The 22,881-nt window shown below is 32.5% G+C and overlaps 1 protein-coding gene across 1 annotated transcript in view; it reads right to left on the reverse strand.

Annotated features, from left to right (window-relative positions):
* The window catches only part of LOC148619803 (putative vesicular acetylcholine transporter-B), an 89,382-nt gene that overhangs the window by 4,749 nt on the left and 61,752 nt on the right, over positions 1 to 22,881 (reverse strand). The window contains exons 4-11 of the mRNA XM_088580080.1: positions 19,831 to 19,949; positions 16,350 to 16,403; positions 11,366 to 11,546; positions 8,169 to 8,346; positions 5,299 to 5,611; positions 4,786 to 4,917; positions 4,261 to 4,383; positions 3,551 to 3,689 (exon numbers count right to left, since the gene is read on the reverse strand). Of these exons, the coding sequence (XP_088436206.1) occupies positions 3,551 to 3,689; positions 4,261 to 4,383; positions 4,786 to 4,917; positions 5,299 to 5,611; positions 8,169 to 8,346; positions 11,366 to 11,546; positions 16,350 to 16,403; positions 19,831 to 19,949 (1,239 nt within the window). The remainder of the gene's footprint in view (positions 1 to 3,550; positions 3,690 to 4,260; positions 4,384 to 4,785; positions 4,918 to 5,298; positions 5,612 to 8,168; positions 8,347 to 11,365; positions 11,547 to 16,349; positions 16,404 to 19,830; positions 19,950 to 22,881) is intronic.

Raw genomic sequence — 22,881 nt, forward strand, 5'->3', positions numbered from 1 at the left:
TAAAAAACACAAAAATAAGTACATGTAGATTCAAAAGCACTTTTCCCGTGAAAGTACATTTTTCTTAATCTACTTTTTTCTATCTCAAATACATTTAAAAAAATGTATACCAATATCATTTTTATACCCATACGGAATGATCTTTTCAAGAAATAATGCTTCAGTTATTTGTCTAACTAAACAAAAATAGCAGATATCAAATAAGGTTTGATCGACACGTTCAATGTAACCTTTGCTGATTTTAACTATTCAAGTTTAAGTTTTTGTAAGAATCAGGCAACACGGGAAAAATAAAAAAAAAACCATGCGTGTCAGTAACCCAACGACCCGACAATGTAATTTCACTCAAAGATAATTTCTGTATTTGAAAAGACCTCTATTCGATCTCTGCATCACTGAATTTGTTCAAAAAGTTTTCAATAGAATATTAGAAAAATGAGGTTTTTGACAGAATTATCTGCCCTTGCAATGTTCATTTTAGCGCATTTCAATGAAATTTTATCTTAATTTACCAAAATGATATGGGAAATCTTGTCTTTTGTCCTTGATGGTGCGAATAGTCAAAATACACATTTTAGGTGGTTTTTTTTTCATATCATGTTTCACCCATTGCCTGATTCTTATATAAACTGTTACTTAATTTTCTTGTTCCCAAATGTGTTTAATGATATTCAAGAAAATATATTTTCAGGTAAATTGTCAACGTTTTATCATTATGAAAACTTTTTAAAAGATCAATTGTTGCAAATGTCATTCTTATTCTCAACTGGCCGCTTAATAACTTTCAATCGCCGTGTAAAATCACCGAAGAACAATGAAGCTTGCGATAACATTTCATAATGAAAAGCGATAGAACTATGAAGAAATTAAAATGATCTGAGCATTTTGTCTCGAGAATATTTATTGTAGTGTATTACTATAAACATCAAAAATATTTCTTCGGTAATGAGAAAGGTTAACACAGTCAGCTTTATCTTTAATTTAAAATATGAATTTAGGCTTCGTCTATAAGAGTGGAGCTATTTGTACTCAGATATAAATTTTACTTATCACGGACCATGTCTCCAGAAACGGGAATATGCTATACTTCCAATAACAGTTAAAAGTTCCGAACTGCACATGTCATTTCCGAAATATGTCAGTTCCGACAAAACGATTTTGAGCCATTCATATTTCGTAACATCTACATATACATATATATCGGGCGTCGCTAAAGCTTCGTCCTTATAATTTTCCCTTCATACTGTTTCGTCAGTGACATCAATTGTCATAATGTAAATTTATGTCTTAATTTGTTCTGTTTGCTGGACATCAATATATACATAGTCCATAGATATCACAGCGGTACGAGTTTTAGTCCCGCGGAGGGAACGACCAATTTTGACAGTTCTAACATCGGTGGGAATTTTTCAGACCTTTCTATGATAACTTCATCTTCTCTGTATCAATTTGATCCGATGGTGCAGTGTAGCGGATTGAGTCGTCACATTCTGAGACGATACACACACACACACACACACATATATGAAAGATCAAAATGATAATATAATAATACAATTTTAAATCTATTTATGTCAGAGACCAATCTAAATAAAATTTAGAGTCTTTTTTCTCATCCACAATTCCGACAAATAAATCACAATTGTCAGCCGAGACCTCATCGCTGAAAACTTCGACCATTTATCAAGTGTTTAGCCATTTTAGGAGAGTCATGCAATCATTGATACCAAAAGTATATTTTATTTTTTTTAATGTCAAGGGTAGTCAATTTTTGTAGATGGTACATGTAACCAAAGTTTTAACTTTAATAACTTGGTCAATGTTCAATGTCAATTAACTTCAGACATAATGTCAACAACGTAGAGAAATATATGATCGTCTACGATGACTTGGAAATCAAATAATTTGTAATTTTCAGAAATGCTTTCTACACTTCATTTTTCATTATAAATTCTCTTTAGGCACCGAAGAGCAAAAAAAAAATAAACAAACAAAAAAAAACTAAAAAAACAAAAAACAAATACAATGCCATCCTTTCAAATTAAATACTACAAGTCCTTAGGCAAGGTAAAGAAGTCACTTGTGTAAAATCAAAAGTACTCAGGATCATGTTTGATGTTAGAAAATAATTATGTCTTGTAGGAGTGAATTTCCTTCTATTATGAAGTATACCAAATGCTCTTTCCGCCAATGAGCGAGACATATGAACTAGTACTAGTAACGCTTTATGAATCATATCATTTGAATTTCTATTAAACTTCAGGAAACTTCTTGTTTCATATTTCAGTTTAATTCTGAGAGTATTTATGTATTTATGCGATTGACAGAGAAACATCAACATATAATCTAAATGTCTCTTCAGAGCAGTAAATTGATTTGACATTGACTTACAAGGAATTCGAGGTGAACAAAAATACAACAAAATCAAAAGTACAAATTAAAGTTGAAAATCTTAGCCAAAACATAAATTCTGATTCTGTTTACCAAACATTGAAATATCAATATACAATAAAGTGATCAGGATGAAACTTGAGTCTAATTGATTAAAACTTCATTGTAAAAATTGATATGATAAATATTTAGAGTGGTACTGATAAAAAAGAAAACGTTTCACTGTTTGGATAGTAAAATGTCATCATTAACACACACCCACAACTATTTGAATGCGAGAACGTTAATGATAATTGTTTCATATGCTTTTAAATGTTATTAAGTATATAACCATGATTGAAGATCGTATCGAAAATCTGACAGCATATTGCATTGAAAATATATGGTTCAACAATCTGTTTGTGTCAATGCAGGCATTTATTCACATATGTATATTGCATTGAAAATATATGGTTCAACAATCTGTTTGTGTCAATGCAGGCATTTATTCACATATGTATATTGCATTGAAAATATATGGTTCAACAATCTGTTTGTGTCAATGCAAGCATTTATTCACATATGTCTAGGCTTGTATTGCATAAGGTAGAACCTCTCGGTGATGGATTTGTCTTCCTCTTTCGATAGACTTGGTTTTGAGTACTTCTTGTATACAACTAATATTTTGATTATGATCTTCCTACATATTTGATTTTAATGCTGCTGATTAGGGGTTACTCCTTGAAACACGTGTACAGCATATCGAAATTTATAATATATAAAACTGGTATTTTGTTTAGTATTTAAATCCGTTTTTTTTTTAATTGTAAGGTAATGACATAGAAAACCTTCAAACTTTAAACAGATTACCATTTTACATATTTTATATGTTAATAGTATTTCTTATTTGTAGACACATAGCTGTATATGATAATCAGGATGTTTTTTTAATGAAATATTTGTGTTTGTGGTTCAATACCGGATTACTTATGACAATTTACACAGAGATGAAAACCATTTATATTTATGTTTCGTCTTTGTATTATATTTTTCACTAGTCAATTTCGATTATTAACGTACATACAAAATAAAAAAACCTGTATATTTTGTATGTCGCAAAAAATATTTTGATTGTTAATTTGATGTAAAATACATCTGTTTTATAAAATAATTGACGTACTGATGATGTTAATTCCCCTGTCATTGACTTGACCCATTCCAGTGCTGCAGGAGAGTTAGCCCTGATGTTGTCTACTCGCCCAAGGCGGAATCGTCGCGTTGAAGCACTTTCGTATGTCGATACAAGTTTTCGATGTATTCTGAAAAAGTAACAAACATATTAAACTCATATAAGAAAAACATATTACAATAAATGAGAGTAAAACATGAATCGATGCAACGCTAAGCATTTCTAAACCTATTTGAGATGCGACTTTTACAATTATGGCAGCTGTTCTAAGAGTAATCAAGATAACAAAGATTAGAGAAGATATCAAAAGAATATAACCCAAGGATAATGACCAGACAGGGAAAACAGATAGATACAACCAAGAACATGAAATAACCAAAATAACACGTATAAAGGAAAAAATCGACTTAGCAACTCGGACTCTACCAAAAACTTGGAGCTAAGTTATATGAGATAGGCAAATCAACCAATAAGATGTTTTAGACTAGAGATCCAATTTTCGTTTGATACATTATATGTAATATTTACTTGTAGATTATGAAAAACGTAAATACGCAAATATTGATACATGTATAATAGGTCTGAGGATAGAATATCTCTTGCTGACAAAAATAACGTATTAACAACATGTTTTATGATAGAAATTTTGAAACGTTTTGAATGATTCATAAACAATGTTATCAATTTCCTGACAAACCTACTTGTAAAATGTAAGTTGCAATGCAAGTTGAATGAAAGAATCTGGACTCATGGACTGTGCCTTTGGAAATTCCCTTCCGAACTCCTCAAACCTCAGAATGTACAAGTCCAGGTCTTGTATTTGTCTGCAAGTTTTTGAAGAAAAGAATCTCGTATAATTGTAGTAAATGAAACATAAACCCCGAAACAGAATTAACTGTGTGCAAACTTCATGTAAAGCTTGGAACATTTTTTTTTATTTAAAACGTATTCTTATCTGATTTTTTTTTAACTTAAGAACTGTAAAAGCTGTGTTAAGAAATGCGTTTTTTTTGTTACTTTCTTCAAATTAGTTTTCAGGGTAAAGTGAAAGTTGGTAAACTTCAATGCAACAGTCCATTTAAGATTGCTACTAGTTTGCTAATACCTTATATGTTGCTTTTTTTTGTCATTTTTCTGTTTTTCTTGCCAACACTATTTTATCCCTTAATACCTCTTTGGAATCCGTTTCCCCTTGCTATTTTTAAGTAAAAGTAAGTATGAATTACTTGTTAAGTCTTTCGGATACTACTTCAAATGCTTCGTGAACTTCTGGAAATATTTTCCAATGTAACCGTCGTGGACATGCTAATTCACAGACAGAATTCATTCGCACCAGCTTACGTACTCTGATTTCCTCCCTGAAATGTATTCAATATAACACCACCATATTACAATCAATTAGGAAAATTAACACATAATTTAGAAAAAAAAGTGGATTATAGTTTAAAACAGACCTGAAATAATTTCGTCTCATGGCATTTAATATCTTTGAATTATCCCTTGTTCTTAATTAACGGTTGTAGAGAAATGTGTGTATTGAACTAAATAGTGGCATTCATGGTAAGAGGTGAAATGGCCAACTCAATGAGTTAATCTCCTTGTTCTTACAAAACTTAAGTTACTAATGTTACTGACGGGTTTCCATGTTTCTTTCTTACTTTGTTCAAGATTGTCTTTCATTATTTTGCCGACTTGTTTAATATTTCAATAAACAAAAGCATAATTTGACCTAAACTTACATGTATTTTAGCAGGTGTTCTATCAACTGAACGACAGCTATTCCCTCCGATGGAGAGTGTTCGTAATTAAGCCCACAAGCACCATCTTGCGAAATAATAAACTGCATAGTTTTATCATACCATCTATTAGCACTGTTATGATTAGTCCCCATACCATGTAACATTTGAAAGGCTAAAGACACATCATCTCGTATATGTCTATTTGTTTCATCGATACTATTTTGATGATTAAATGATATGGGTATCCCTTTATCCAGGCACAGTACAAATATACTACGTTCTATTGCGTCTAAAGAATCTCTGTTTGTTGAATCTGAAATAGTAAAGGAATTCAAATTCGGTATACGAAACGTTAAAACGTCTCACTCTAAACTTCAACGGTTAAGGCATACTTCTTTTATTTCTTTATACGTTCTCTTTACACCTATTTTTATTTCCCATACACATTTTCCGCTATTCTCTTTCCTAAACGCGACTCATCTTTCAGCATTTACAACATACAAAATTTACATGCACTATTCCCTATTCATAACTCATTACCAATACACAACACCCTTGAATAGCCATTACAATTACACAACACTCTTGAATAGCCATTACAATTACACAACACTCTTGAATAGCCATTACAATTACACAACACCCTTGAATAGCCATTACAATTACACAACACTCTTGAATAGCTATTACAATTACACAACACTCTTGAATAGCTATTACCAATACACTATTCCCCTTTCACCATGTATCAACTTTACCATTCCCAATACAACGATATCCGACCGTTTCTTTATCATTTCCCATACAACGACATCCGATTGTCAATTTATCATTCCCCATACAACGATATCCAACCGTCACTTTACCATTCCCCATACAACGATATCCGACCGTCACTTTACCATTCCCCATAGAACGACATCCGACCGGTACTTTAATACTTTGTTAACTAAATATCGTATTGAACTTTTTAAGTGATAACATAGAAATCTTATTTTCGGCGAAACTGGGCTTAAAGTCCACAAAAATAGGGCGTTCTCATTATATATGAAGATAATTCATTAAACCAGTTGTCAACAAGGAGGAGGAACTGAAACTAGTTCTTGCATTCATTTGTCAACTGCTGCAAAAATAGCAAGTGAGATTGTTGACGAACGGAACAATGTCGTCAATTAGTTGTAACTCGACTGTTAGAGAGATTGGTTTATCTATCAGAAAAGGATTGGTTTCTCAAAAAGGAAATAAAGGAACTTTGTTAATTAAAAATGGAACTTATAAATTCATATTTGATGTATTTATTTCAGCCATTTCCTAAGAAAAAAAACTGATTTATTTATTTTTCTTCGTTTTTTAAACTCTTTCATTATGGTTATGCAATTATGTTGTTTAAATCACGTCAAATGTTATTATGAATAAGATATGATATCATAAATAACAAAAGTTGAAATTAGTTACTTATATGACGGAAACATTATTTGTAAATGAATGAATTTTAAATTAAACTATTTCTATTTTATTATGAATGCAATGGTATGATAAAAGGATGATTGTTTACTATTAGGATATATTCAAGAACACTAGTTCATGGTCAGATAACTTGACAATAGTTAGGCCTAGCTACATGTATCTATTTGGTACATGTTGTTGTTCTTTCCTCTACCCCAGGCAAGACTTTTTATGAGCAACTCGACGGGTGTCTCTAAAAAAGCAGAAGACGCTTACTCTACCGTAGCACCTGGTCCATGCTCTTGGTTTTAGTTGAGTTCGAGTTGCTCATTTACTTTTGTTTCTTTGTACATAATAATTTAGTTATTTCATTTTTGTTGTTGTGTACATGTTGTCCTCGTCTGGTCATTGTTTTTTTTTTATTGTGTTCCTTTAATTTTTCCTTTAGAATCTTGGTTCCCTTTATTACTCGTTTATTTATTTAATGAAGTCTTTTGCCGTTATAATACTTTCTGAGCTAACAAACTACAAACTGTTTAATCTGGTAATGTAGGTGAAAATTTTCATTTTTTTTAAACTCCACTAATTGTTTGAGCTTAGCACTTTGTTTTGACAAATTTAAAGAAGTTTGCTTTCGTTGTTCTTAGATTGCTTGATTGTTGGGGTTGAACGCCCGAGCAGCAATATTTCAGCTATATCCAGGCGATGAACATGAAAGGGATGATAAAATGAACATGAAATGATGATGAAGAAATTAACAGGGATGGGACACAAGGATAATGGGGTCGAGAAATTTTGATTGCCACTAGAAATAGGGAGAGGTGGGTCGGGTCAGGCAATTTATCCTCTTGTGGTGGAGCCCTATGGTTCCTGCTCCGGAAGAATACCACAGTAGGGTTTTTGAACGTGCGAGGAACGTGGCATCTTTCCCAACACGGTGCACCACTGTGGCTTCCGGTCAGGTTTTCAGTATTATAGCCTGACAACCCCAGCATATGACACGCCAGGGGTACCCCATTCCACCACCTGGGGCACACAACTCAGTTGCTCTGTGGGCAGAACGCCCTAGCCCCCGACTAGGGTTCTGAGCACTATTTAGTTGCCTTTTACGACAAGCTTAGCGCTGCTGCAGGCCTATTCTTTTGACACCCGGACCTGCACGGGTCTTAGATGTTCATGATGAATCATTAACACGTTAACAGTTCCGGTGGTCGCAATTGGGTTTTTGTTATTTTAAACCGCCGTGAAAACGATTTATCAGAGAATAGTTACATACAAGTATAAAGTCGACACAAGTTTCTAAACCTCGTCTGTGGAATTTTTTATGTTCTTTTGAAAGTAACAACTGTACAGCAAATATCCTTTAAGGTCATTTCAATGCAAAACAAATATTCTTATGAAAATTACTTTGTTAAAATACTAGCCTTCCATTAGCTTCGCTCTGGCACGAGACCACTGGTCCCTGTAGGCTGCTGTCAGAATGCCCACGGGGTCTGATGTGTCTTCATTTTCGTCCGCCATTCGGTAGATTCTGTTAAGCTGCGTGTATAAGTCATCCTCGCTTAGTCTTGTAAAGTTGTTAATCACGTCCAGGACAAAAAACTTTGAATAACAAAATAATTCCAGATCTTTATCATCCATAAAAACATTAAATTGATATTCAAAACTAATATTCAATGCAATAAGAAAAAGTATAAAACTAAAACTAAAATAACGAACTGCACACTAAAGTAAAAATAAAAAAAGATGAAACCCGCATATACAACCAGAGTAAATTAGCAATAACCCCGGACTCAACATAAAGGGATTGTACGAATCAGATGCAAATTATGATAAACGGCATTCGGCTTTTTAAAAATACCAACTATGTTGCTTATTTCCAGTCAAGCTTTATAAGGGTGAATGTCTCGAAATACCAAATAACATAACGTATGGGTAACCAACATAGTAAACAAATGGATAGAAATCAGGATCCTTAGTCATATATAACATAATATTCGGTGTAATATCATGTATTATTATTCATAATGGTGTTTTCCCATTTTTTTTTTTTTTTTTGGTTAACATTTATTGATAGCAAATTTCCATGCACTTTCAAAAGTCAAACAAAGCCTTGGTCTAAACAATAATATCAATATGTACTGAATTTCCTATAGAAACTGGTAGCTAATCGAGTGTAGAAAAAAATCTCATTTTCTTTTAAGAATTTTATAGGCATTTAATACTATTCGTAGTCTGGTTAATTTAGGCTGTTCAATTCAACAATCATTGAATCTAGGTCATTGATTCCAATGACGAATTGCAGTTAATAGAGACCGAGTATCTCGGCCATGATTTGTTCTAATAGTGAAATGAAGAAAATCCATGGTAAATGATATCCAAATCACAAGGACAAAAAAGTAAAAGAAAGGAGACAAAAACACCAAACAAGATAGAGATACGGAATACTTAATGCAAAATCGGGCAAAGATACTTCTTCACTCCTTTTGGTGTAATAAACAAGTCTCAGTGAAAAATATAAAATGCTTATCCAATCTACCATGGGCTGGTCAAGGAACATTTAAAATAAAGATACCTGATGATTTATAGATTATGTTATACGATTTGAAATCACTTGAGTTGTTTCAACGTGAAAAAAATTTCGAAATTTACGAAGTCAATCTAAGAAACGATTCTCAGTCAAGTGCAGTTTCGAATTATCAACCGTCTACCTTATTTGATACCCCCAAAAGCTACTAAGGATTTATTACTTCATTGGTACGATGTTTATCTTCGTGGAAATAGCTCCCTTACGTTTTTTATTTATTATTATTTCTATAAGATTTAGACTCTAATATTGTTTTTTAATTAGACTTAATTAGACTTGTTTCGGTTCATTTTTTGTGCTAGAAAAGACCATCCAGCTTAATAATGCATATATTTTAGAAGATAAACAGACAACTATAGGTTGCAATTCTAGAAAAAAATGTATCATATGCACAATTATACTCATCTAAATCTAGCGTGTATATATATTTTTGTGGAGACTTTTTCACCATTTTGATAATGATCTATTAAATTTTGTCATGGAAGGAAAAAAACCTTTCCTCGCAGGCAATTTATTACTTATATTCCTTTCACGAAATTCGCAGTCATGAATTTGTTCACACCAAGAAAGGACGTAGATTTTGCCTAACAAGGTCATTAGCCTTCAGAACATCCTTGTCTTTCCAATTAAATTAAAATACCACAACGACCAGACAAATAATACCAGACTCCCAGATGTAAAATCAAGAAGAGTTGCAATGTGTAAAGGCAATATCTAAGCATCAAGATCAAGAATCAAGGAGAAAGAGGGGTCACGGATATGTTAACAGAATAAAAATTGCACTAAATACAGAAACCGAAAGATCACACAATAAGAAATTAAGGGTCAATAAGCATTTTGAAAGCAAGGACTAGATGAAACCGAGTTATTCAGGCCATCTTTGATTTTTTACCTGATACTATCAAACTGCAAGTATGATGATTGAAATAAATCTATCCTCATCATAAAGTGAGGTCATTTTGGTGATCGAGTCGCAATGAATGCATTTATGAAAGTCAATAATTCGTAAAAGGGACATATAGTCATGTGGCTTGCATGTATCACCGACTTTTCATCATGACATCCTATGCCTTCCTCCTTCACCTGACCTGACGACCATGTGCGTCATATATTAACACACTAGACTGTAAAAACACAAATGACTATTACAGAGGTATAAGGTAATGGACTATGAATATAACATATGTGTAATTATAGTATAGGCTTTGCCTTTAGGATAGGACCCAACTTTGTTAATCTTTATACTTAATGTATCTTCATGTTGTTACATGTTTGATGTCTCGACCAAGGGGAATACATAGGAGACTTCCTATAACACACGGTATGCGTCTGCAATGAAAGTTCAAACAATAACTTCATGAATTGTAACTGCATTCGTTTTTTTCCAAAATACGTAACTTATTGCCGTTCATGTTTCAGTGTGTCTACACATGTAGGACGTGGCTGACCCTCCTTCTCTATTATATGGTTTACATACACACACACACACACACACACATATATATATATATATATGAAAGAATGACTAGACACATATATGCTACAGATTTACACTTATAGCTCGATTTGGTCTGACGATATATTATGTCCTTCAATAAATGGTATTTACAAGTAGGTTAGGGATGCTTCGTTCAACCAGGACCACAGTGGCCCTTTTCACAAAAATCGTAAGAGTAAAATTAGTCGAAAGTTATGACGTCACAATGCTTTTATTTAGTATGACTCACGACTAATTTTACACTTACGATTTTTTGGTGAAAAGGACCACAAAATCGTGTTCCATTATAGGTTCGTACCAAGTGTTTCGCCCCAGATGACAAAGCAAACGAACCGGAAGTTTTGTAGTTTATGTTCATGTTGATGTTTATTTTTTTCATGTTGATACTAGAAGATTGCTTTATTGTTTTCTTCATCATGAGGTAAATAAACATATCAAAAGCAGCATTTTTGTAAATTAAAATCAATGTTCAAAATCACACTGCTATGCCGCATACATCTTCAACGTAATTTTATGTATTTATTGATAAAACCTACCTGATTTTTACAAATAACAATGATATGTTCCGGTTCAGGCATCAGGTTTGTATGGTTAGAGATCAGCATGTCTTTCTTTACACCCGGAATTCTATATGATGTAAAAAGTTTGTAATACTGTTCCATACACAGCGGTTGGCCCTTTTCTTTATGTCGTGCTCGGTCTATTGGTAATCCACGTCTGAAACACAAATGTTAGAAAATATATATAAATGGCAGGAAATTATTCGCATGTAAAAGGTTGAGATTGATATTTTTTCACGCCTTTGAGTACTAAATATTATTCCCTTTTGTTTCATTGTTATTTCTCTACTGCATGTAGTTTTTTTTATTTAAATAGTCCCTGATTCATTCTGTCAATTTTCATATCCGACGATATCCTCGATTAAACCACCTTTCTTTTGTCTGTGTCAATACATAAAGATATCATTACATAATGATTTCTGTATTGCTTTCTTGTTATTAGTCCTTGGTCAGGATTATTGGCCTTTGGTTGCGCCTTAGGCCAATGTAGGGAATGATGTAACAATATCATAATAGTGATTACTTATATGTAACTATTACTTGTGGTATTTAATATTAAGCGTACATAACTAGTTAGGTTGTAAAGCGAATAAGAAACACCATATATTGTTTATTTTATTTTATTTTTTTTTTGTTACTATCATATCCAAACTGATAACGATTCGATTCATGAAAACATCGGTTACTATAGATATTCCTATGCCATTACTCGACATTATAATCCTTATAAAAATAATTTTCGAAATCCGTTGTTCTAATTAAACGTGTATACCGCTTGAAATCATCCTTCATTGTTTTATGCTTTAGATCTTGTTTAAGAAGATGATTTGGTGTAGTCGCTAACTTAAAAAAATATGTAAACTAAGTAAAAAAAATTCATGTTTCTCACTCAGGTTAATGTGAGACATGGTCATTCACTGTTGATAGAAGTGTGTGTGGAATGTCATCGTTAAATACGAATATATTAAAATCAGCTGATGAAAATAATAGAGGGCTCATTTGACGCATTCTATGGTAGAATTATTTAAGCTATATAACATGCAACGATTCATATCACAGAATGAAACGACTACTTGACGTTGTAAATATGATGGCTTAGATGCGTCAAGATACGTACATTCTAATATTTTCGAAGTTGTATGAAAACTGCTGAATTCGTAAGATATCACGTTTACATTTTTTAAAAATTCGACGCTCCATAAAAATCTTTAAAAGTACTCTCTATGCAGAAACTTAATGTAATAAAATACTATTTGCTTTGTTCTCTCAGTTAATGGCAATAATACGTTCACATACTGCGCAAGTATCATAAAACAGTTAAGTGTTTTCTCGGTTAAGAACTATGATGCTTTCGTATACTGCTCAAGTTAAGGGCAGGAATACTTTCATATGCTGCACAAGTTAAAGGCAAGAATACTTTCATATACTGCACAAAATAAATACAAGAATAATTTCGTATACGGCACAAGTTAAGGACAAGAATACTTTCATATACTGGTCGAGTTAAGGTCAGGAATACTTTCATATACTGCACAAGTTAAGGACAAGAATTGTTTACATACTGCACAAACATCTGAAAACAGTTAGCATTTTAATAATTATCGTTAAGTATTTGAAAAAAATGGCTGTGCAGTGCATTAGAATAAAACCTACAGGAATAAAATTACGTGTTACTATTACTTTAATGGACTTTGGTCCAGATTTAAGAAATTTGCTTTGAAAATTGGACAGGGTTAAATTTTTGTACCTATAATATAATCTGATCCAATTTAAAGATTAATTATAACATTACGATATCCGCTTTTGGATCATGTGCACAGAGAAACCTCTTTAAATTGACCCTGATTTGTTTAACAAAGGTAGGCGACAGGCTTGAAATTCTTTACATATATAAGTTTACGTTATCTGCCCTGTATCAATTTGATTTGAGCAGTGTAGCGAATAGAGTCGTATCATTCTGGGACGTTGTAAAATATTGATTTGTTGTGCATGCTTCATTAATTTGATCCTCTATCCTACACAATAATACCTAGATGAACTGTCCCGTACTACCATACATCGTGTACTAAATTACAGCCCTAGATAAATCCTACGATGAGGAATGACCCGGCCAGCGAAGTTGTATTTTTATATAGCCTAGCTGGCCGAGTGGTCTAGGGCGCTGGACTTAGTGCAGGCGGTGTTGCCATAGATGTCACAGCGGTACGAGTTCGATACCCGTGGAGGGAACGACCAAAGTTCTGATATCGTTGGGAATATTTCAGATCCTTCTGTAAGTTTACGTTATCTTCCCTGTATCAATTCGATCCGATGGAGCAGTGCAACGAATACAGTCGTCTTATTCTGAGACGTATATATATAAATATATATAATGCTGATACTGTCACACAATTTGATCGGTAAAAACATTAAACAAAATTTTTAATGCAAAATTACATCAACAACAATTCTTTAACCTTTAGTTTTTTTCTAAATTCCCACTATTTTTATCTTTATGCTGTGGAAGTATTATTGTTTGTCTGGGTATCAGTTGTCGAGGTTTTCGTTGGTTTCGTTTACCACGAAATTTGGTTTCCAACGAAAAGAAAATTTCCCATTTGTTTGTATGATAGAGTTGTCAAATCCACAAATTCAACAACCGACGAACTGGTCATTTCAACCTAAACCACAAAAATTGGTGCCCACCAATTACTGAAAACAAAAACTTAAGTATTTCTTTAACTCTTCTTACTATGAAAGCATATACATGTTTTGAAAATAATTGTTTTATAGTACCTATCATGTCATTCATTTCTTTTAGTTTGAAAACTTACACGTGTTCTGATCTTACATATTCTCAAATATTACATCGGCCATATATCAAGGGGAGTACATATTGTGTTATGGTACTCTCAAAATGTTTGGGACGCTTCATCGTTTTTTTTTTTTTGTTTGTTTTTTTTGTTTTTTTTTTTTTGTTATGTTTTATATTTTTTTATTTTATTTTTACAAGCTAAGGATAGCCAGAAAAGTCCATAATTCACTACATGTAAGTACATGTGACAGGTATGGTTTGCTTGATCTTAAAGGGACTTTAATGCCTTTAATAGCAGTCCAACACCGGACTGGTTTCATACATCTTTCAACACATGTAGCACTTAAGTGTAAGTGTTTGTAAGAATCAGGCAAAATGTGAAAAATCAGAAACATGCATGTCAAAACCCCACCGACCTGACAATGTAATATCACTCAAGGATACTTTCTGCATGTGGAAAGACCATCATTTGATTTCTGCATCACTGGTTTTGTGTAGAAATTTTTCAATAGAATCTTAGAAAAATGAAGTTTTTGACAGTGTTATCCGCCCTTGAAATGTTCATTTTCAGTGCATTTCAATGAAATTTTAACGCAGTTGTCCAGCATGATATGGAAAATCTTGTCTGTTTTTTCGTGATTCTGATGGTGCAAATAGTCAAATTACACTATCAAAGAGTAATCAAGGGAACCAAGGTTGTAGCGGTGATCAAAAGAATCTATTCCAGGGACAAAGACCAGACATGGAAAACAGACATGCACAACAAAGAACATAAAGTAACTAAAATCATACATACAAAGTAACGAAAGTAAATGAGCAACTCGGACTCCACTAAAAACTGAGAGCATGGACCAGGTGCACCGGTAGGGTAAGCGTCCTGTGCATTTCTAGAAACACCCGCCGAGTTGCTCATAAAAAGTCAAGTCCGGGGTAGACAAAATGATGGGTTTTTTTCATACCACGTTTCACCTACTACAGGGACTGACACTTTATGACAAAAGTACACATATAAACATTTAAGAGACACGTACAAAACACGATATAAAGTTTGAATAAAATGATCAAATATATCAAGGACTCAAGAAAATTACAGAAATTTTAAAAATGAACCACAGTAAAGTACACGATTTACACAATAAATGTTTGCTCTATGTTTAGATCATAGACATTGACACCTTAACAACAATGTTTGTCTTTACCGACCATTTAAGCCATACCCAAACGGATATTTCCGAAGAGAAAATGATGATGCTAATTGTTCCATAAAATCGAGTATACTTCCTTCATCGGATATTATGCTCGACTGTATTTACTGTAAGCCGAACATAATGACCCATTCCGATGTCATTTGTGCATATAAAAAGGTCACCTTGAAATCTTAGAAGTGTTCATTTTCTGTGACTTAATTTGCGTTTGGTTCAGCAAGTCGTGTAATTGGGAAAATGTTTTCTATGATAGAATAATTTTAGCTATAGAAGTGCAAATATTCACCGCTTCTGATATCATATCGCACAATGAACGACTACTTGATATAGTTAAGTAGAATTCTTTGTAAGAATCATGCAAATTCTGTAATATGTGATACACCATCCAAAAAAAGCTACACATTTTTTATTTTTGAAATTAATTTGTTTTATAGGTCTATATGATGAAATGTATAATTAATCATTTCAATCTGTCTGCTCTTAGGGTACTATAATCCACATGGAAAACCCAAAAGTTTATATTGCATTTCTGTGCCATTTACAGAGTTACCCCCTTATTTAAGAACAAGGGTTATATGAAGAGCCGCAAGGTACTTTTTGTTTACCATAACATTTTAAACAAAATACCAAAAATAAAAATATGTAGGCTTTCCAACCATGAAACACATTTTGCATGATTCTTAGCTGGATCGCTACATAAGATGATAGCGTAGATGTGTTAAGATATGTTCGTTCTACTATTTTTTTAAGTTGAATGAAAAAATGCTGGATATCACATTTACGCTTTTTGAATTCAACTCCATAAAAATCTTTAAAAGTACTCTCAAGGCAGAAAATGATGTAATTGTAGTTTATCTGTTTTCTCAGTTATAGACAAGAATACTTTCATATACTCCACAATCTTAATTGAACAGTTAGTGTTATTTTTGCGAGTTTAATTTTCAATTAATTTAATACTTACGCATCTATTATTATTTTATAGTCAAGAATTCCAGAAATCAGTCTTGCTGCATACCTGTATTTAAATAACAATAAGATTGTACATATTGTGATAAACATGGCTCTTTGTATGCGTTCGCTCTGTAAAAGATAACTTTTGAAAGTCTAAAAGTTTTGTTGCGCATCAGCTTTCGTGTTAATAAACAAAAGTATTCTAATCAATTTAATAAAATCTATGGGTCACCATTGTACAGTTAAAAGTACAAAAAAAAAGAACACACAAAAAATGTAAATTGTGAAAATGAAAGAAAAGAAATGCACAAGTAATGATTTACGGTTACAAAAAAATAGTTAGATGCACGACCTATTACTAAACGCGGTAGATTCGGCGATTTCTGTAAAACGAATTCCTTGTGTAATGTTCGGTGAAAATGAAAATGAAACATGCAATACTGTAACAACACTGGCCTTGGAAAAAAAGATGGACACATCAAAAATATAAATGGAAACAGTAGGAAACTTGGGACAAGAAACATCATAATATTCATTTAAAAAGGATTTAAAGTATTAAACCGTCAAGAAAACTGAACAAGGATATCATACACTAATGTAATTGTGTTCACAAATGATGAAAAACAAAATAAAAACAAATATACGAACAAACAAAGCAGCGACTGTAGATGTTTTTTTTTCTTTCATAAATAGCACCCAACCTAATTAAATTGGTCCAGCATAAGAACATTCATTTAACCACCAGCCAGGTTGCTGACATCATATCCGGTAACAGACATATATGAACAGTTTTTGACAAGTGGTGGAGACATGGAACATAAAGAGATAAAACAAAAAATATTTCTGTCTACTTCCTTATGTGGTGGTGCCAAAGAATGACATTTACTGATACTTTTATTACACTTTTATTTATGCATCATAAAATATGCAAGAAGAGTAAAACGTATAAGCGGCATCTACTTGATCTATTTTACTAATCATCATACTTTATAAACAAAAAATTTGAATGCCATGACAAGAAGATCAGCATTTTAAAGATATGTACATGAATCCGTTATTGTTTTAAATTGATGCGTATAAAAAATTCGAAGAAATATGCCATACATGCAATAACTTAATGAAAGGGATTTTCGAAAACGCCAATTCAATAACTAAAACCCGTTTCACGTCCTTGCATTTGAAAGCTAAAATCAAGTTATTATATCTTTTGCTTTCCAAAATACTATCATTCAATCTTCGAGTTTAAGGTTCACATTGTGTTTGCTTATTAATAGAGGGAAAAACTTCCAGGAAAATCAGTTTAGAAGACCTTTATGAACAATAAAACCCTTCTTGAATATGAAATCAATATGCAGCAATGATTGATGGTTTTATCACTCTCTAGAGGCTCGCATTTATAATGAACGACAGAGGATGCAAGAGCAAAGCCGTCAACTATTGTATCATATACCTGAGTGATAAATGTCTATTGTCGTATTGACGATGCTAATGACAAACAATGTTCATTTTACACCACTGTTCCCCTGAGACCCAGTCTGATTTGATCTGGTACCTAACGAAGTGTACAACACCGGTAATCAGTTTTAATCTCAGACATTTAACGATAATAGCATTATATTCTTTCAGCTAGTTCATTAGAGCTATCTAGCGCACCATAGCTATACTGCACTAGGGAATTCTTTCAGAGATCACGATTGAATTCTTTCTAATACGGTAAACAATATTGGCTATTTTCATCTTTTTAACGCGTCATGTCATTCCTTTGCTATTCTTTAGAAAATGTGGTATTAGTTGTCCTTTTACGATTGATGCATATATTTCATAAAAGACTCCTGGGAGACGATTAGCTCATCGAGTTAAAGACCTTCATAGTTTCGTTATTAGCATGAGAATATGGTTACAACGGTCAAAGTCTTGAAAGGTGCATTAAAAAGAAAAGAAAGAAAACACCATAGAAATCAAGCTAAAAAGTGTAAATAGTTACATTCAGTTAAAAACAAAAGTTTGGATATACACATACATATAATAATTCCAGTATAATATAATTTCACTGAATTATGGAGAAATCTACCTTTTAAACCTTATTGTAATCCAAAGATGACAACAATCGCTAGGTGCAATTTTTGTTGCCTTGTTTTTGCATTAAAACCGTGGAAATTTTAGAAAAAAAATATTCAAGAATCGGTAGAGTTTACCATGATGGGATATTTTTTAATGTTCTTGACAAAATTTCGATCGAGGTTATCATACAAAGCTTAACCCTGAAATAACTATTGAGAGTAATAAACATTTATTTTACTACAAAAATTAAATGTATTGTACCCATAAAACACAAAGCGATGAGACACATTATTACAATAAGACTGGTTTGAGCCTGGACTTTCGTTGCCCAATACCATATTATAAACTTTGACCTTGCTGTATGCATATATGATGTGCAGAGACTAATATCATAAAAAATCCAGTGGCGGTAATACAAAATAAAATTGAAATATTTTTTAAACCTTATTATCTCTTTTATTGGCATGTAATTTGTAGAAAACACACATGACATAGGTATCAAGTTTTATATAACAAAACTGTTAGTTAACTACTTATACGGACAGATTGTGGAATAAAATTTACTGATACAAATGTATTAGTTAAATTGAATCGTACAGGAACTTTTTATTCGAAAACAGATCCTGAAACGTTTGGGAGCAATTAAGTACTAATTTAAGTACTTTATGTTGCTGAAGGGTGACGTTTATGTTTTAAAAAGGTTTTTTAATGTCTGGAAAAAGTAAAGTTATAATGCTCTAATAGGATATATCGAATTTCCTACAAATAGCAGATGATATAATTGAAAAGTTCAAGATTCCAATTTTAAGACGAAATTCTTTTTAAGATTCTTGTATGTATAAATTTTGCTTGAATGAAATGGCTACGATAAAAATAAACCATTATTGCTTCAAAAAACTATTTCTCAAGGTGTACCCAGTCAAAATAATACAATTTAAAGGAAAGATTTGTAAAGTTCTTTTTAATTACAGCCATTTCACAGGTGGTAACCATCATACAAAACACTATGTTCTGTATATAATGAACGAAAACCGTCAATTTTATACCAGTAAGGCAATGTGAAAATCGGAAGAAGGAACGAGTTCTTTAATGAAATGAAGAAATACAGGTAAACATCAAAGTTGTCCACCTGTTATTGTGTAATCTCTTCCTACCAATCATTCAGATGTGTCGTTTTAGGGTGATTTGACAGAGATGCATATTGTTACATGTACCACGTGTATTTATGCAGTTTAAATTAAAACAACACTTAGTGATTGTTCCCACGCCACAGTCTCGATGTGTTATTTTTTATCATTACATGGTCATTATAATTCGACACAACATACATCGGAAGTTGATGCTAAATTATGGCAGATCATATATGACTATAGGAAAGTAATATGACACTATTCATGATAAGTAGACGAAATCAGCTGTGTGATTTTTACCTTAACTGCTGTGCTCTATCAACGAAATGCTGTTTTGGGAAAACCATAGCAGGATTTGAGTTGATTGGCAAGGGAAGCCTGATCTTCATGTACATGTCATCCAACCACCAGTTGTAAGCCTATGAAATAAATAATTTTAAGATGCAGAGTCTATAATGTATAAGTAATGGACAACATACCCTGAAGTGTTCATTTTTTGACATTTATCTTTAAAAGATTTTGTCCAACTTACTCCTGATATTTGAAACATGGCTGTCAGCACGCCCAAATAGTAATATGTGCATGGCAAAAGATAAGATCTACCTCAAAAAATACATTTGTAAGATAAATCACTCAAGTATTTTGACGCAGTACTGCAAAATTGGACAATAGTTGCTTTTGTGGAGGACATTGTTATGTTAAATTGATATCACACGGGACAGTGATATTGTCTGAAACACTGATAATGCCTCGAGCCGCATGTACGAGGGCATTCTCAAGTTTGTAGGCAATATCACTTCCCGAGGGCAATCATCCATTTTATGTTCATCGTCTGAATATAGCTGAAATATTGCTGCTCGGACGTTAAACCCCAACAATCAATCAATCAATCCCGATGGCAATCAGTTTTCGATAATGCCTTCTAAAAAAACAACTATTGTGTTTTTTTTATTGAATAATCTGAAACGAGCATCATCATGTGATATATTTTTGTACCGTCTTGATATTTGAATGCTCTTTGATTAATACCACATGACTATTTTTTAACCAAACGAAAATCTCATTCTTCTCTGATATGAAGAAATTTTATTTAAAATTATCTAGGGACATGGGTGTATACAAAAATACCAATCATATATATATTGCACATTTAAGTTTAATTCAGTATTTGAGTGCAAGCGATCATTTACAAACTGTTATCTAATTTTAATCTAAATTTTAGCGTATATTTCAAGATAATTGAATTTCGTCACACACTCTCTCTCCCTCTTCCACCCTATCCCCTCTCTCTCCAATCCCACCCTCTCTCCCTCTCCATTTTTCTAAGAATATTCCAAATTTGCAAAGACGTAACCTCATTTCTTCTGTCTTGAATGAAATGGTAATCAAAACCATGTTACGTTTGAACCCCTTTAAAATAAATTTTCAAGACCTAGTAAACATACGTTTGGTTTCTGTTATCTTAACCTGACCTTATACATGTAATATGTACTAATAGGAGAATGTAGGATTTGAAGAATCAAAAGTGCGCGATCTGTCAACCTATTCCAACGGGGCATTTCAAGTATAAACTACTTCTAGAACAAGACATTTGAAGTAGGACGATTATTTAAAAAAAATCTGTACATTTCATATTAAAGACATGTGATCGCCTGGGCAATTACTGCCTACAAGTGTTTTAATTTCCGGTAGAAATTAAGTAAAATTATTGAATATGAAACGTTACTAACATCAATCAATTTTGAAATCAAAGGTTAGGGAAAAGATAGGAATCAGAATCAGTCAAATCGTAAAAATACGGCTAATTAATGTGATCGATCAGAAAGCATCACGCAAAATTTCTTATTAACTTGTCAAAGAACGCCAATTATCATTTTAAGCAAGCAAACTACCGTTTGTTAACTATTATAATATGTGTACCCGATGCCATATCATAGAAAGTTATCTTGTAGAGTTACATTTGTATATGGAAAAAAGACGCAAAATCGACTATTGTTGAACCGCTTCCTTCTACATTCATTCGACTTCCTTCAACTTATGATTGTTATTTCCTAAACATATAATTTTCGTAGGAATTGTTGCCGAGATTGAGTGATATTGAATCATTAACGTCAAAAGATAAAAATGAACACGCGAGTTTGTGCACAAGAGCGTAAAAACAACAACCAAGATATGCATAATATCTTTTATATTTTTGTAGTTTTAAGACGTCAAGATCGATAGAAAATTGGATGAAATCTTGTGGTTTACTTAAACTTAATTAACAGCTACATTTCCTGTAACAAGTATCTCTATTCGTTTGACAGGTTACAAATATTTTGTCTTTATCTAGATTATATAAATAACTATATTTTTATGGTCAGTAAACTAATGGAAGTTTGTATCACGTATCCAAGTAACATTTCAATCAGTAATAGCAGGAAAGGTCACATTGTCGTCATGGTTCGTGGGAAGGAAATCTCGAAGCTCATCGCAATTCTCGAGCTATGGAACTAGTTGGTTCCTGGGGATCGTGAAACTTGTTGGGTTAGAACCAACAATGTTTCAGACTCTTTGATCTTAGTTTCATTGTCGACCATACTACGAATAAAATCCTTTAAAAATATTCGTGTGTAGCGGAAATGTAATTGTTAAGAAATGTATTTTATGAGACTTCTTAAATTGTATTATAGAGGACAATAGTCTTCATTACGATTATCATAATGAATTCAACATTTGACCTTAGAGGTCAATCTGACAGGAAATGAACCTGTAATACTGAGTAAGGATCTTTATTTAATTGTTTCGTATCTTTAACAAAATAGTTTAATGTTGATCTGTTTATAGCTTCCATCTTAAAGTATTTTTTTAAGTATCAAACCTTGAATCTTCAATCTCTTACATGATCTAACACATGCCAAATATTATTATTACTGACGACACAACAATGTTTTTTTCGCCCAAACGCCTCACACCAAAGTTGTTTATTGAACAATGAAATTTGTTGTATGAACATGTAATTATCATTTAAATAATAGTGTTAAAAAAGGAAACAAACTAAAAGTAGGAGTAAGAAAAAATACTGGACTGATACTTAGATAAAGCATGTTAGTAATTACATGTAATCAATAGAAGGAAAACAATGGCATTTATAGTCTGGAAACAAAATGCGAACATTTCTATAAGCTCTTTTATTTATGGTTCGCAAACTAAACGAAATATCTTGTCACTTAGTTAAATGCGCAACTTCTCAATGACCATCCTGTTTCTCAGACAAAAAGTCTCTAAATGAATATCTCATATCGGTAAGCAAAATGTATGGATACGGATAACAAGTTTTGTTATTTACATCTTTACAGAAAATAGTCTCAG

Source organism: Perna viridis, chromosome 4 (genome assembly GCF_037379345.1).
Source record: "Perna viridis isolate PV_CMFRI_1.1 ecotype Kerala chromosome 4, ASM3737934v1, whole genome shotgun sequence".
Lineage (NCBI taxonomy): Eukaryota > Metazoa > Mollusca > Bivalvia > Mytilida > Mytilidae > Perna > Perna viridis.